Source organism: Pyrgilauda ruficollis, unplaced genomic scaffold, assembly GCF_017590135.1.
Source record: "Pyrgilauda ruficollis isolate IOZ18807 unplaced genomic scaffold, ASM1759013v1 scaffold35, whole genome shotgun sequence".
NCBI lineage: Eukaryota > Metazoa > Chordata > Aves > Passeriformes > Passeridae > Pyrgilauda > Pyrgilauda ruficollis.
The window spans coordinates 4,375,666-4,392,583 of record NW_024524934.1 but is presented as its reverse complement, the minus strand read 5'-3'; the positions used below and the strand labels follow the sequence as shown (position 1 = coordinate 4,392,583).

General features: G+C 42.7%; 2 protein-coding genes across 4 annotated transcripts in view; one reads left to right on the top strand and one right to left on the bottom strand.

Annotated features, from left to right (window-relative positions):
* The window catches only part of MAK (male germ cell associated kinase), a 28,660-nt gene extending 27,346 nt beyond the window's left edge, over positions 1-1,314 (top strand). For all 3 annotated transcript variants that reach the window (XM_041475484.1, XM_041475485.1, XM_041475482.1), the window contains one exon: positions 1,044-1,314. In XM_041475484.1, the coding sequence (XP_041331418.1) occupies positions 1,044-1,192 (149 nt within the window). In that variant the 3' untranslated portion in view covers positions 1,193-1,314. The remainder of the gene's footprint in view (positions 1-1,043) is intronic.
* A 3,732-nt stretch (positions 1,315-5,046) lies between these two features.
* LOC121357838 (transmembrane protein 14C-like) lies at positions 5,047-8,734 on the bottom strand. The gene is made up of 4 exons (XM_041475497.1): positions 8,573-8,734; positions 8,168-8,269; positions 6,059-6,143; positions 5,047-5,836 (listed from the first exon to the last, which is right to left on the bottom strand). The coding sequence occupies exons 1-4, from the start codon at positions 8,646-8,648 to the stop codon at positions 5,779-5,781; spliced, it is 321 nt and encodes a 106-aa protein (XP_041331431.1). The 5' UTR covers positions 8,649-8,734; the 3' UTR covers positions 5,047-5,778.
* Between the last annotated feature and the right edge of the window lie 8,184 nt (positions 8,735-16,918).

Sequence of the window (16,918 nt, the reverse complement as noted above, 5' to 3'; positions counted from 1 at the left end):
TTAAGTTTTGTTTTAAAGAGTATCAGTACATAATAAGACTAAAATACAGAAGTAGGAATGGAAGGGGCAGGAACTACTTTAGTAATGCTAAGAAAACAAGGATAAGGTATAGCAGGAGTCTGGATAAAAGAGTCCTGGCTGGCTGATTTTAAAGACTTGGGAAAATGGTTGAATTGGTCAAGAACATGAAGAAATGTCAGCCCCTGCAGCAGGGCAATTGCTTTAATCACATAAAACTCGAGGAAGTAGCCACTACCTGAAATGTCAAAAGGGGAAATCTGAATAGGAAGGCCAGGAATACAGCAGTGTGCTACTGCTAGTGCCTGAGATCAGGTGGGTGCCAATATTAAGAGAGAAAGAAAGCCTTCAAACTTGGAATAAATCCTATGAAATCAATAGAGAAATGGGAAATGGAACAAAGAAGACTTGCCACCAAGTACACCAGGAGTTCTGAGCTAAGCCAGAGAGGAGTAAAAGACATAAAATCTCAAAAGGAACAAGGGGGCCTCCAGGAGCTGTTCTTCAGGCTAAGCTATTTCAATCTTAATCAGTTTATCAATATTATAATGACAGGCTTTTTAAAATATTTGAGATAGAAGAGAGAACACTGTCATACTGTTTTGTAATAGCAGATAGTTTTGTAATAGGAGATACAGAGTTGAAGGTATTTGCATCAGTTTTTCCCGCTGAATTCCCAGCGTTTTCTTGGGGGATTGCTGCAAAACAACTATTTAGTAGGTGAGAATAATACACACAAACTCTTGGAAAAAATAATCTTATCTGAAAACAAGCATAGACAGCATGGTCTTAGGCACATGGTGTGATTCTTGGGGTTGTCCTGTGTGGGGCCAGGAGCTGGACTCTATAATCCTAGTGGTTCCCTTCCAACTCAGGATGTTTTATGTCATAGAGGAGACCAAAGCATCCTGCTACATTAGCATCCTTGAGGACCATAAATTCTCTGTAAGCTCTCATTCTCTTCTCTGTAGAGGAGTAAAATACCTTTTTAGTCATAATTAATTCTGAGTTCTAATTCCTTTCAGATTATTCCTGGAAAAACAAAGCTGCTCGTCCTCCATTACCAGGTCCTACTTTCAATGCAAAAAACATGAGTATCTTTACTCACCCTGCAACAATTCAGCGAGTACATGGGAGAACAGACTGGGTGGCCAAATATGGAGGAAACAGATAGAAAATACCATCCTGTGTGGATATTACATGCTCTGTGTTCAGTTCTCCTGCTCTTGAGAACGTGAAAAGCCTATTTGCTCCAGCTTCTCCTAAGACTATGCAACAGTAAAGAAGGAAAAAAGACTTTGTGTTCTATTATTTGTATAGTACATATAACACCATGTAAAATACTGGCCGTAAAGTAGGGTGTAATGAAGTATTGTACCACACATATTGCCAAAACTGAGATGTAGATTTCACCTGATGTTTTCTATAGAAAGATCTCCTCTTCTCATACTTTTTGGAACAACTAAGGTTAGGATTGTTCATCCAGTGCAACATCTGCTGCTGGGGTGTGCTTGAAGCACGCAGGCAGCACAAAGAAGGGCTGAAGCAGAGCAGCATCAGGCTTCCAGGTGTTAGGCTGGTTCCTTAGCAGGAAGGCAAGAGTGAAAACACAGATCTGGCTTTGTGAAGAGCATCAGTCTCCTGCTTCAGGATTTCAAGGATTTCAGAACTCACTTATAACTAGGAGTTACTCAGGGTCTGTAAGGTACAAATATTCATGTAGCAATGAGAACTGAAACCCTTGTAGTAGGACATAGGCAATCCACTCATAGATACACAAGGAAGGTCTAGAAATCTAGCTGACAGAGGGCTATTGAATGATACAGCAATATTGGAAAATAGCTAAACAAGTACTGAATACTACTTACCAAGCTTACCAATACTACTCACCAAGTGAAGCCTAACAATCAGATTCTGCTGTTTTAATTAACTTATTGCCATTTTTGGTCAAAGATCTGCAGAGATTTATCTCTGTCCTGTCAAGGAAGTGTCACAGTGATCTTTTAAAGAGCCTAAATCACTGCAGTCTGTCAGTCATTTTAAGGGTGAATTAGCCAAAAATTCCTAAATTATCACTAAACTCATGTTCCTACATGTCTTTATTGGGTGATCAGACTAAACTACAGAGTTTGAATAGGCTGCATGAGGAAGACTATTGGTCTGAACTTCAAAGACGTTGCTTTCTGTTTTAGATCTTAAAGGCCAACTTAGGTACCTGACAACACAGACAAAACTTTAATAATTCAGTATGTCAGTGTTTATGTGTTCATTCAGTACTTTCCCCAGCTTTTATGCTAACTTTTATAATAATATTGCCCAAAGGACTTTGCAATATAGAGTCAATTTGTATTAGGATCTTGAGCTGGGCTACTTCTATTAATAACTACATTTAGAATAAATGCTTTAGACTTTATAGTAACATTAAACTTGCCCTTTCAAAGTAAAAACTGAGTATGCTCTTTAAAGATTAAAGTTGTTAATGATGACTTCAAGCATTTTTTAAAAATAAATTTATTCGTATGGCTTTTATAAATGGATATTAAAATTTAAACTCCTTTTGTTGACCCAATGTGTCATATGGGTTACGTTAACTTCCTGGAAAGCAATTTAATCTAAAATGGTTGTACCAAAAAGTCAAATATTTTGTTAGGAAAATTGCACCTACAGAAGATGCTGCTTTTTTTTAATACTGTCAGAGCTATGCAAGGATAGGGCTGGCTGGTTAGTAATTCATTAGCAAGTTTAATTCAATTGCCACTGGCCTAGGATTAAGTATTTGCCATTCCCTTAGTACTAAGAGATGTCCCTGTGCTACTTAAATGCATCTTAATTTAACTGTAGAACATACCTGCAACTTGTTATGGCAATGAAGGACACCCTCAGACAGTTTGTAACAGCCATAAAGGCTATTTTTTTATAATTAAAAAACAAAATTAATTACTCTTCTCTCATGCAAATGCCAATGACAGTTAAAATCACAGCCTAGTCAAGGAATTAACTAATAATGTGCCAATAGCTCACGTGTCAGTGAGTCAGTCACCTTAGAGCAGAAAAATAAACAGCTACTGTTTATGGCACTAAATATGGTTAGAAGAAACATGCTGTCCTTGTCACATGCTACTGAACCTTGAAAGGGCTTTGACATAACCAGATCAGTCTTTACTTGTCCACAAGCAAAGTATGACAAGTGTTGAAGAATTCTTTTTGCAAGAAGCAAACAAAGGCTAACAGGCTTTGTACAGTCATTTAACTCTGATTCATTGGTTCACATTGGACTGCTAGTGCAGAAATGCTTAAAAAAATAATTATATGCTAATAAAATTTCAAAGGGATAAAAAGTATGTAAGGCTAAAACTTTTCTCTTGTCCCTTTGCCTGTGTTACTGCTGTTTATCCTGACATGAGAATTCTACCACAAGTCCTAAATGACTTCTACCAGCAGTTCTCAATTCCACCTATTGCTTTCCAAAGCTCAGGAAACAGCAGCAGGGGTTCACACTTCGATCTAAAAGTATAAAAGCTTGCCAGTCCAGGTTTTTGGTTTCTATTGTCTTTATTCTGCTAAAGACAACTGCAATTCAAATTCACAAGTTACCTTGAGACCAGATTATACAATTACAAAACTGCTGGGTCATGGCTGTTGTCAGTTTATTGCAGGAGATGCATTTATGTTTGCATCCTACTCCTACGGAAGAAAACTGCTTCAGCAATAATATGAAGAGGCAAAAAGCCCACCCATAAAGCAGTTTAGGGAGAAGTGTCTTAAATACTAATGTCTGGCTCAGTAACTTTTTCAGATAAGATCAAAGATATGGGGACACCTGCCTACCAGTGCTGGGTCCTGGGCTGGAATTAGGCACTTAAAAGGATGACATGTTAACAAACCATCTGCTGTCCTGCACACCCCTTATTTCTGTGCATGGAGGTAGGAAAGAAATGTAAATACAGGTGAATGCCTGAAGCTGAACTCTGCAGGAAGACGAATAAGGGCTCTAAGAAGATGCTCTGAACACAGTTCTCCATGCAGATCTGTCTGTGCTCAAGCCAGCTCTGACCCAAGCTGGCTGGGACCAGGCTGCTGAGACTCTTGCTGGAGCTGCACCCATTCCTGGCCACGTTCCTGCAGATCTGGAACCCAGTCTGACTGACCTGGCATCCTGGCTTGACCTCAGGCCTGCCTCATCCCTGTGACTTGCCTGGCAAACCACCTCCCTGCTGGCAGAGCCTGGCTGTGGCCACTGGCCCAGCTCTGCGCCTCCGGCTCACACAGCACAAGGTCACTGCCCTACCTGTTCTGCTGCGACAAGGGAGGAGGGAAGGAAAACCACAGGATGTGACCCTCCTGCCAAGGTACTACTCTGATACTCAGAGAATTCTGGGCAATCCCAGAGTCTCACCAATCTAATGGACCAGCCCTCTTCCTTCCATCTCTCTCAGTACCAGGCACCAAGGAAAAAAAGTTGAAGAAACCAAAGCTCAGGATCTGTGCAAAAAGGTACATAAGTTAAATGTGACCAGAAAAGGGATACATAACCATCCATGTGTATCTTCCAGGATATTTCTCTATGGAAAGTTTATATTTAGAATGATTTCAGGCATTAAGAGAATCAACTGAGGACAAAGACTGATCAAATAAGCCCTTCAGTCTTTAAATAAACTTTTATACAGTACTTTCTAAATCTAAATCTTTCTAAAATAGATTATCCCCTCAGAAAAAAACAACAAAACAAACAAAAAACAAAACAACAACAAACCAAAAAAAAGAAAAAAAAACAAAAAACCAAAACCCCAAACCCAAACCAAAAAACTTCAATATAATACTTGTCTCAATATGTGGTCTGTATGCTTTTGTGCTCTCCACCTCTCTCTCAGTACAGATTTTTATATTTACAAGTTACTAGATTCAGGGATAGATTATTTATACAATTCATGCTCACAAATATATCCTGACACCCTGCAGGAAAGGCACCAAACTGTATCAATCCAGATGAACAACTAGAGACAAAATAAGCTGTGTACAACACAAAGGTTTGCAATAATAATTTCATAGTTTATTTAAAATAACATTTTAATAAAGCTGTGCCTACAATTCGGCATTACCTAATAAAGCATATTTTTGGTTTATTAGTAGTAATCTGTAAAAGTGAAACAAATTACATACAGCTGCACTTACAAGTGATTGCAAGGCATGGGTATGCATTTATTGCATTACAGCAGAGCCTCGACAGCTGGCTCCGTGATTGTGTTTTGTGGGACCGGGTTCTAACATGCAATGCTGGGAGAACAAACTCCCTGACTGAGAAACACTGTGAACAGATAAACTGGCATGGAAAGGGAGATGGAACATCATGAGCATGTTTATTGTATTAATTACTAGTAACAAATTGGCAACTCCTCTCCCCTGGTTTTAGAGGTACACATGACTTTAGAAGGACAAGTCAGATGTGCATTTAAGCTTCAATCCTGCAACTGTCTGAATGCAAGGGCCAGGAAGTCTTTGCTGACACTAAGCTGCAGGACCAGAAGCTAAACTAATGTTACACTCATCTTTTCTTGCTTGCTTTTAGTCCAGAAAATGTTAAGACAAATACCATGACAAGGGCTCTCTATGTCAGTCCTTTAAAAACACAACTCACATGCATTAGGATATGAAAAATACAACGCACAGGTAGCGGTGCCTTTTCCGCTTATGTGTAGCTCATTTAGGCAGTTGCATTTTTGGGCTTCTCAGTCATGTGTCTTCAAGTCACTTGATGCAGAGTTATGGCTGAATAGGTTTTTCCATCATCTGCAATCCAAGCCGGCCAACCATCAATAAACTGTGGAACAGAACAGTTGTTATAAAAAGAGGGAGGTGGAGGCAAAAATCCCATAAAGAAGGAAAAAAACACTGACATAATTTCATTTAGCTGAACACCACCACAAAATTTCATTTTTCACAGAATTTACCATGTTACACTTTTGAAACAATATAACCCACAAATAAGCTACATAAAATGTTTATTCAATAACAGAGACAAGAACAAAGGACAGGTGGTTACCTGGCACCGGCAATTATCCCGGGCATCACCTTTTTGGAGTTGTAAAATCTCATTCCCATAACAGTAGACAAGGTGCCAGATGCCACTGTTGAAAAGAAGCCCAGTCAGAACCATTTGACACAGAAATGCCACCGCAGCACTGCCACACTTGGACACTGAGCAGCACCAACCAAACAGACCTACACATACAGACAGGAATGCCTCCCTCTGTGAGTAAACAACTTGATTCTCTTCAGCATCAAAGCTGTCATTACAAGCTTCTCAGCAGCTTTGGGGAGCACACTCCACTGCCCAGCAGAAGCGAGGAGATCTCAGCGCTGCTGAGACCACGGTCCGATCACCCACAAACTCTAATCCTCTGAACAGGTCACTGGCTCTCCCTCAGCCCTTACTTGCAAAAGAATGATTATTCCCTCAAACACAGGCAGGCTCAAAACTTCCAGAAAGCTGGGGTGTGGATAGTATTCACTATGTGGGAGGTAAACATTATTTACACTTCCTATTTCTGTGACATTCTGAACTGGTAAGTGGCAGTAAATACTAAAAGTGGAAAGAAAACACATTTCTCTGTGACATTCTGAACTGGAAAGTGGCAGTAAATACTAAAAGTGGAAAGAAAACAACCCCACTTGAAAATATTATTAGAAAACAGAAAGCAATCCAAAGGATCAAACTGAAAGAGCAATTAACATCTTAGACATTACTACAAATTATTTTATCTCTAAACGTAGAAAAGGAATCCCATCAACATTCACATGAAATTTACAGGGCCATTGTTTCTTGGAAGAAGAAAGGCAGGTTAAAGTGTGGTATACCTTTTTCCAAATCCTCAAGTTTGTTAGTATCAGAGAGGGTAAAAGGTATTCTAGAGATAATCTGTCAAGGTTCTATTTCTGCATTTCTACCCCTGATGTTCTGGGACCAGTTGACAGTTCTGCAGGAGCCACAGCTGCACACTGCAAGACTGCTGAAGAGCTGAAGAGGGAGGGAGGGAGAGAGAGACAAATGGATGGATGGATGGACCCTACTAGTCTGTGACACATTCAAGAGATCCATTTGAAAACACTCCATGCACATCAGAATATACAAAAGCTGCTCATCACTCTTGCATGACACTGCCTAAAACCTGTGCCAGAGATGCACAGCCATTCCCATAGCATGCCAGAGTGGAAGGACAGTTCACAAATGGAAATTGTGCTTTACATTGAGCTGCATTTTACATTTCATTCCTTACTGACAAGGTTGGTCCTCTACAGTGGCTTGATAGAGCCTTTCAGCACATTAGTCCTATTGGTTTAAAATAGTCTTAAATCACTGTAAAGCTAAAGTATCATAGCACTAGTAACAGTATGGAGTAGTTACAGAACTAGCAGGATCCTCAGGAAGTCATCTAGGACACCCTAGTGCCTAAAGGCACAATCAGCTCCTGATAGTGGTTTAACCAGATATTACACTCCTGCAGCAAAGGAACTCCCTGAGGTTCACCTGACTGCTTCATAATACTTATCACAGTGATTTCATCCTTCTCCTTCCCCTGAAGATTTAACTGCAAGCTTAATACCCACAACTTCTTGTAAGCTCTACTGAAAGCAAGCAGAATAGATCACTGCCTCTTTTCTTTATCATACTGTTTCTTCCAGAGTGTATGATTAGCATTAGTACATGTACTGCTCCTCTGAGATGCTTGTGCAAACCAGGGTTCCCTAAGGCCACATACCACCTGTCACACTGCTGTCACTACTGCAAAAATAGTGCTTATTCCATCACCACAGGCTAAAAACGCTGCTTCACAACCAAATGTTTTCCACCGATGTTTCCTGCACCTAATGTGTTGGTGCAACACATTATCTAATCTGGCAGAGGAGACAGGTATTTCTCACCAACTCTGGATTCACACAGGACAATCCAGGTCTTTGACCCAGGTATCATGCTCTTAAACGAATACCTCCTGGCTGTGGGCAGGGGGCCCTGCCACCACTTGCAACATTTTTACAGGTACAACGGCACAGGGCAGCTGAAACATCCGAGGGGAAAAAAAAAAAAAAAAAAAAGGTCACTGTTCCCACCGCTACCAGTAACACTCAGCACTCGGCTGCCGAGCAAACTTACCGAGGGAAAGCCACACATTCTTTGGATCTTTGGATTGCTGGTACGCGCCTAGTCCCGCTAAGCCGCCGAAGAGAAGACCGGCAGCTAGCGACGGGACGCTGCCTTGAATAGAAAATAAAGCAGTCAGCGGAAGAACACACACAGCGCCAGCCCGCACTTTCCCGTACTAGCAAATCCACAAAGCCAATCTAACCACAGCATTAGGCTGAGGGCTTTGGGGAGCTTTTTTAACACGCTTCGCAGACCTCCGCGAGCACCGTTTCGTTGCACTTGTTTGGTGGCAGCAAGGACTGAGCGGGACTTGCGGTGTCACCGCCGGCAGCGGCCCCGGGGCGGAAGGGAGCTGAGCGGGGGCTGCCTGCGGGCACGACCGGGACAGGGACAGCCAGGGCCAGCAGCACCCACCTGCCTTGGCGTAGCCCACGACACCGCCCGCCGCCACCAGCGCCGCGTAGCCGAAGCCCAGCCAGTCGTACTCCATCTGCGGGCAGCCGCGGAGAGCCGCGCAGGCAGCGCCGACCTTGGGCCGCCCTCCGTCCCTGCCTCCCGCCCTCCCCGGGGCCGCCTCCCGGAGGTCCCGCCCGCCGCCCGTGACGGCGCCCGGCGCGGTGCCCTGGCTGCCTCGGCTCCGGGCGGATTTGCTAGTTTGACTGCGCACCAGTAACGCAGTTGGGAAGTCAGAAATGAAGCAGAAAACAGCCGCCTCCCCTCTTCTTCCCAGGCTCGACATCGCCCCGCACTGCCGGGGGTGGGAAGAGAGGTTGCGGTCGGTCCATAGCGCCTTTTCCGCGCTGCTGCTCCCTCCCCGCGCTCCTGCCGTGCCCTAGCGTGGGCTCCCTCCCACGGGAGACAGTTCTGCACAACCTGCCACAGCGTAGGTCCTTCCATGGGGTGCAGTCCTTCGGGAACAGGCTAACAGGCTGCTCCAGCATGGATCTTCTGCGTGGCCGCAAGGTCTGCCAGCACGCTTGCTCCGGGGTGGGCTCCTCTCTCCGTGGGCTGCAGCTTCGGCTTCCCCCGGGGCACGTCCACCTACTGCAGTGTGGGGTCCTCCTCGGGCCGCAGGAGGATCTCTGCTCCGTGGGCTGCACGGGAACCTCTGCTTCCGCACCTGGAACACCTCCTGTCCCTCCTTCTTCACTGACCTTGCTGTCTGCAGGGCTGTTCCTCCCAAAAGGTTCTCATTCTTCTCTCCAGCTGCTGATGGTGTTGTGCAGTAAGTTCTTTCCGCTTCTTAAATACCTTATCACAGGGATGCCACCAGTGTCTCATGAGTTCAGCCGTGGCCAGCAGCGGGTCTGTCCTGGAGCTGGCTGACTGCCCATCATGAGGGTAGGTCCTGGTGTCTCCTCTCAGAAACCCACCTTGCCCTGGAAGCCCAATCCAGATGTCAAAAGAAGGCATCTGGATTCCTTGGCAGCTCTGCTGAGGATGCCACACACGTGCGGAGCAATGGTGGTGTTCTGCTTCAGGGCACAATCCCCAGCATCACGTGGAGCAGTCTGCCCAACACTGCACTGGATGCAGGTCTTTGTCCTGAGGGCAGGCTTGCCCAGTGCCAATTCACTCACTGAGACAGGTATTTCCATTTTTCATCCTAGTTTGCACAAAGTAGAGCGGTTGGGCCGCTGGCTTATTGCCAGTACTTTACACTATGTATACATTTTAACAAACTGATTGCACTGTTTATACATTTTAACAAACTAAGGCAGAGGCATTCATTGGTAACATAACTTTTCTATAATTGGTACTTCACCCCCTGTCTTATTTGCTAGTTATAGCTCTTGCTTCTCATGCTAATCAGTCCACAGGTGCAGTTCTCTCCATTTTAGTTTAAGTACCTAATCAAATCATGTAGAAAAGTTTGGTGTTACCTACTCAATACCATTGTTTTGCCTTGAGTGCTTGTTTCTAGGCTTATTTTTAATGCCTCTTTCCAGCCTCTTCAGGTGCCCCTCACAAGAATGACATTCACACACCAGCCAATTGTTAGGCATTCTTACTAGTGAGCCTCTATGCCCACACAGCAAACCACCACCGTGCTGGCGGTCACCAGCCAAGAGACAGCAGGATTTGCTAGGCAAAGACCTTTTCTTGGATGACCCTCTGTTATCAAAGGTCTGAATCTTCCCTGGATTCCTAGTGTGAGGAGAGGATGGAGATGGAAAGCAAAGCCATAGCTAGAGGGTGGCGCTGTGAATCTGGAGCAATGAAAATTGGTCTTTGTTTAAATCCATTGAGAAGGATTTGCAGAGGGTCATCAAAAGTCCCACACTACTGTGGAGTGCTGTTGTCATCATATTGAAGAAGTTCCATGCTGTAGTCTCCTTATCACAAAAGCTTCATATCTTCTTGGTGTTTTACTTGTGGAGAGCTCTTCAGAGCACTAACTCCCTCTCCCTCACAAAACAACCAACTAACCCCAATTCCCATCTCTACCACCCAACCCACTCTTTTATAGCACTCTTCTTTTCACTGGTCACAGTTGTGGCCTGTTAAAGTCAGGCCTGTTCCTAATAGTTGGTAATTGGCCCAGCTGCAACTCCTTAGGGGTAGGATTACTTTCGGCACTATTTTTATTTTCTTATATTCTATCCCCCCACAGAGTAATGCCAGTAAAACTTTTTTTAAGCATTATGTCAAGCTGTTAATTACATGTTTGTGTGATCACAGCCTGGTTCCTGGTGAAAGCTGAGGGTGTTGATCTATTCTTGCATGTCACAATGTAACACTTTATTGTGACCTCTGAATCTGTATCTCCTAATGGGTTGATTTTGAGACCATCCTTCATTTTGTTTGCAGCACTTTCATTCATTGTTTTGTGCTGCTGATGTCACTGCTGACCTCACAGCTCACAGAAGTCAGAATCTTTGATGCTTTAACTGAGTTAGAAGCCAGTGACGGACTCAGAAGCCAGTGAGCAGACAATCCTACTGGCTAGATCAGTTTTATGCCTCTTGTGGCTATGCTATGATTTATTCATGGGTGCCAATGCTTCAGCCTTGCATTTGTGGCTTTCAGAATGATGGGTTTGTGGTAGCTGTGTGCTCACAAATTAAGTGAGACAAGGTCTGAAGGATAAGGCAGAGGAATTGGTACAGCCAACAGAGGAATGGGATATGCAAGAGAGAAAACCAAACCAGACTACAAGTTCATTAAAGTGTGCTTGAATTTTTCTTTGTTCTGCATCTGTGGGTGCCCCTGGAAGTGTTCCAGGTCAGGCTGGGTGGGGACCTGATCTAGTGAATGAAATTCCTGCCCATGACAGGGATTTTGAAACTAGATGATCTTTAAGGTCCCTTCCAACCTAAACCATTCTATAATACTATGATTTTAAGTACACATTGCTTTCATGACTTAAGTGAAGTTGAAAGACAAGGAGGTGCAGATACAGGAGCCCAAGCTCTCTCTGGGGAAGTGCACCACAGCTGCTGAACTGAATCATTGCTGTCACTGTTGTGCAGGGGAGTCTAACCTTCCTTAACATCCTTCCTACCAGACATCCCTCCAGTTTTCCATCTTTCCCTGTCTTGTACTGCATTTCAAAGTAACACCAGTATGGTGATGTCTCACTGGTTTTGATGCAGTTCTTCAGTTTGGCTGCCAGCAATCATAGATTTATCTCTTCTACAGTGAATAACTGTATTGTTCTTTCTACAAAAAAAAAAAAAAAAAAAAAAAAAAAAAAAAAAAACGGGGGGGGGGTTAAAAAAAAGAGACTGACGGGGCAGGTGTTGCACTCAAAAATCAGTCACACAGTGAAAGCAGATTAATTTACTTACAAAAAAGCATAACCTGGAGTAGCATTCATGAAAGCAAAGCAAAACGAAACAAAAAATTTTTAAGCCCCCTTAAATAACATATGGAGAGAAATCTGTGATGTTTTTTTGGATTCTTACTGGAACAGGTAATATAACCCATAATGTATCTGTATACCCATAAAATATCTGTTTTTCTTCAGGTTCAGAGTGCTACATGCCATTATATCTATAAATTTTAAACTGCCAAGCTCTTTGCTTCTGCTGCTGAGTGACATTTTGCTATTCACCTCTGGAGTCTGAACAATGAAATGTGATGCTTTTTGTACACTTGGCTATTTTAAATACTCACACAAAATGGTGAGCACAGCTTTATTTTATTTGGGATTTTTTGGTGATATTCAGCTTGTTAGAGCAAGGAGGGGATGGGCTGGTCCTAAACCTCTCTTAAGTTCTTTAGTCTCTAGACCTTCCTAAAACTCCCTATTTAAATAATTACCAACTCTGCAATACTTCTCTCTTCAGCTTCCTCCATGACAGCAAGATAGCAAAGCTTGCTTCTCCCCTCTTCAAAATGCTAAACAGAATTTCTTCTCTGAAGGTAAAGTTTTGGTGCCTCTCTGCCGGAATCTGCATCATTAGGTGTTGGCAGCTCTAAAAGCAGAATAAGCTGACTGAGGCAGATCCTGTCTGTTCAGAACCTTCCCTGCAGGTTACCAGCCACGCTCCAGGACATCTAAATGTCTTGTGTTCCTGTTACAGAACTGCTACAGTTTGCAATTCAGGTTGCTAAAAGACCCTGAAATTAGCAATGTTTTCATAAAGTTGGTGGTAAACTGCTGTTATTCAAGAGTTATTCTTTGAGCCATCACTGCTCACTCAGAAGAAAGGCAGGAGAGCAGCACACAGTCTCCCTAGATTCAGACAATTTTTACCACTTTTGTGCAGCTGACTGGGTCACTCAACAGTGGTGCTAACATGCCATGTGAATACAACCAAAACAGCTAGAGGAATAAGCATCCATAGGTTTGCTTCCTTGCTTTGTTTTTTAGGACGTGATGTCTGATAACCATGACTTTTGTCTTCTGTTTGCCGCACTAAAATATTACCAAGCCCCGTTTTTTTTCTTCTTTTTTTTTTTTCCTTTTTTTTTTTTTTTTTTTCCCCCTCTGCCCAACACGGTTGAGATTTTGTGTACTTTACGAAGAGTTCGAAGGGAAAATCTGCTCAGACGTTGGATGGCCTCCCTCTAGTGGCTGCTACTGTGGAATTAAAATAGGGCTGTGATCTACTGAGCCCAAAGCTGTGTTTGCATCAACCACTCTATGCCACGAAAGTGAATAAACTTGGGAAGAAGTCTTACGCCACATCAAGATACAAAACAAAGACACTATGCTATTGCCAAAGCTTGTTTTCTGCTTTTTCAGTCCTGAAAATACTTATCTTCCCCACTTTCCATCTCTCCCTCTGTGTCCTTACACAGGACAGTCTAAGGACACTGATGAACCAAAATCTGCATGGAAATAATTTTAAATTTTTTTTTTCTAGTTCAGTTAATCAGCCAGGTAAGACAAAGATGCAAGCCCCTGTTTTTCAGACATGGACTCCTGTGCCTGAAAGGCTATCTTATTTTTCTAACCAGGCACATTGGTCTAGTGAAAGATCCTGTTTGCTATTACAAACCTTGTCCCAACAGATATTTAAAGAACAGGTATGATCTGGGAAATGCAGCGTCTTTATTCCATTTCCAGTAGTTTTCTGTTATTCTCTGTAGTAAATATCAGTATATTTGACAAAACCATATCGAAATGTATAGCCAGGAGTTGTATTCCTGTGTTTAAGATCTTGCTGATTGGGATTTGTTACACTTGTCTTTTAGACACAAAAAGTGCCAGGAATGCTGTGTTTGTATTTTTGTAGAAAAAGATAGCAATGACAGCGTAGCAAGACAAAAATTGGAGCTAGAAAATATCCCATTAAAAATTACAAAAATGAAAAGCTCCTGCAGCTGCAAGAGGAGCTTTGCCCTTGTGTCTCCTTTTGGATCTCTCATACTTTGGTCTCCAAGTGTTAAGTGATTAGCAGGCAGTATGAGACAACCCAACCCAAGCTGCATTTACAGAACATCCCTAAAAATCCTGTCTCATAAGTTTATGCTCTGACACAGCAGAAATTAAAATTGCTACTACTATTCTCCTGAGTGCTTTTAGTGATGTTGTAGGCTGGGGTGTTGTCACCTGAAAATACAGTTGAATTTCCTCTGTCAGTGAAGAGAAACCAATACTTTTACCCACACAAGATATTCCACAAACTAATTCTGGGTGCTATTTGTGTATTTTCACTGGTTTCAATATAGTTGTGTTGATGTGAAATTGCTGTCATTGAAGCTGACTGAAGTTCTCAATTTATTTTTCTCATCAATACACATAACTATGTTATGGATAACGATTCTTGAAATCAAATATTTGTTGCTAGCACAGGAAGAAAAAATGGAGAAAAACGTACACATTACCATGACAACCTCTATGGCTTGCTTCCATATAAATCCACTTCACCACTTCCACCTCCCTAGTTTAGGACTAACTAAATCAAACAGTTAGTCCTTTTAAGAGCTTTGTGTTCAGGTTTATTTGCACTCTCTGGGACCTTTCTCTACAGAACAAGGGTAAAATGCTTTGGAATGCACATCAACAGATGCCTGGCTGCTAACACAGTTGTTGAGTTTCTTCGCTGAGAGCAGCTTTCATGACACAGACAAGATGTCAGCACAAAAGACCTAAATATTTCATTTGAGAAATAAAATCCCTCTTCTGCAGCAGCCTCAGTATGATACTGCACGTGATCATTCATGTAACCTTCCCAACCAGCACTGCCCTTCAAGTGCTATTTGAACACTGGGCCATTAACACACAGAACCTTCACATGAATTTAGTGGTAAGTACTGGATTTTTGCTTTGTTTTTTGTTGTTTGTTGGTTGGTTGGTTTAAGGAAAGAGACTAACAGAACAAATTCAAGCATGATATAATTGGAAGGAGTAATTGAAACTCAATTATAGCCTATGATGTTATATAATATATAGATTTAGGAAGATCACAGGATCTACCCAGGATATAAACAGGTTACAGTTTATCCTGTGCTTGTCACTAATTATCACCTTCTACTTGTCTCTACTTCTACTAGCCCAGGTTTCTCAAAGTCCCATCCAACCTGGTGTTGAACACTTTCAGGGGCATCCACAACTCCTCTGGACAACCTGGTCCAGTGCCTCACCACCCTCACAGTAAAGAATTTCTTCCATATATCCAATCTAAAACCATCTTCTCACAGTGTAAATCCACTCCCCCATGTCTTATCCCTGTATGCCCATGTAGAAGGTCCTTCTCCAGCTCTCTTACAGGCTCTCTTTAGGTACTGGAAAGATGCTCTAAGGTCAGCTGAGAGCCTTCTTTCCTCCAGGCTGAACAGCCCCAGCTCTCTCAGCCTGTCTTCATAGGAGAGGTGCTCCAGACTTTGATCATCTTTATAGTCCTCCTCTGGCCTTGCTCCAGCAGATCCATGTCCTCCTCATGCTGGGAGACCCAGAGCTGGATGCATGCCAAAAAGTGTGGTTTTGTCCCAGGGAAAAATCATAAAAATGTTACTTTTTCACAGAAAGCATTAAGGTAAAGATAACACTTTATGAAAAAGAGAAAGTGATGGCAGGGAATAAATGCTGTAAATAGCCTGGGATGTGCATTACCATCCCAATTAAAAATCTGTTCATAACAGATGGCAATAAATGTAGCGTGTGGGAAGTTTTGGAAAATGCTGATACAATAGCAAAGCAGAAAGATATCTGACAAAACAGGAATGACCCCAGGACATCCACAAAAATACTGGAAGGCACTGCCTTCCAGGAATACAAAACTACTGACTTCACATTATTCACCATCTCCCAAATTGAGGAAACTAGGCATCTTTGTAAGTTAATTAAAAAATAGCATAAAGTGTAGCTCAATATGGGGAAAAAAATAATTTATCATATTTTTCTTTAAACAGTTGCTTGAGCGACTGATTTCAGATTCAGAATTTTCCTGAGGTGCTGTTCTTAAAAGGACAGTTTGTCTGAGAAGTGGTGCTGCTTATAAAAGTTAAAATAAATTTTGTCATGAGCTGCTCACTCTACTTTTGTTCACCTCTTTTCTCCCATTCCATTATGGTTAGGAGAGTTTTGTCCTTGAAAACCAGGAACAGGAAAGAGTCACCTCGTGGGCAGCCGTACTGAGCACTGCTCTGGAAACAAGTTTGCTGCCACCAGGCCTTAAGAGCAGCCCCCAGCAGCACTGCACTGCTCAGGTATGGAGACAGCCACAAGAGAGATGGGTCAGCCCCTCTGATGCATTTAATTTCATGCTTCTTCTTAGTGGTGGAGGTTTGGAGGAAGGAAAAGTTTTGCTTCAGAGCCTGGACCTCTCTCACAGGACAAAGACAACACAACCCCAAAGGCAACATCCCCTCTAAGCCCTTCCCTTCAGCTTTTTTGCCATTACAATTCCAGTGTGAGCTGTTCTGCATGTGTTGACTCCAAGAGGCAGCCTTGCACCTTTCCTTCCGTTTCCTCCTTGCATCACCACCACAGATTATGAAGACAAATGCAGGCAGCTTACACAACATGAGCCACTGCACCCCCCTTTCTGTAACATGCACACTTAAACCAACATTAGGCTGGAAATCTTGCAGCATAAAAGGCTGCCTGATTTGCCTTGACTTTCCAAATGCCATACTAGTGATTCCAGGATCAAACCTATCTACCAACAGGCTAATCTCCAGCAGCCCCCTGAAACAGCCTGTGCTTCTCCTTCAGCATCTCTCTCTAGGCAAAGGGACAATTTCTTTACACTCCTATGCCACCAACTGATCCGAGCTTTTCTCCTGCACTTCACAAGCTGAGGGACAGGAGTTTGCTCTTTAGAAATATGCCTGAACTGTTCCCATCCTTGGGAATGTTATTCT

Excerpts from the sequence above, each read along its gene's own strand:
- LOC121357838 (XM_041475497.1), bottom strand. The coding sequence starts at position 8,648 with ATGGAGTACGACTGGCTGGGCTTCGGCTACGCGGCGCTGGTGGCGGCG. Across the intron at positions 8,270-8,572 it reads CGTGGGCTACGCCAAGGCAG|GCAGCGTCCCGTCGCTAGCT; the intron begins GTGGGTGCTGCT and ends TTTCTATTCAAG. Across the intron at positions 6,144-8,167 it reads GAATGTGTGGCTTTCCCTCG|TGGCATCTGGCACCTTGTCT; the intron begins GTAAGTTTGCTC and ends TCTTTTCAACAG.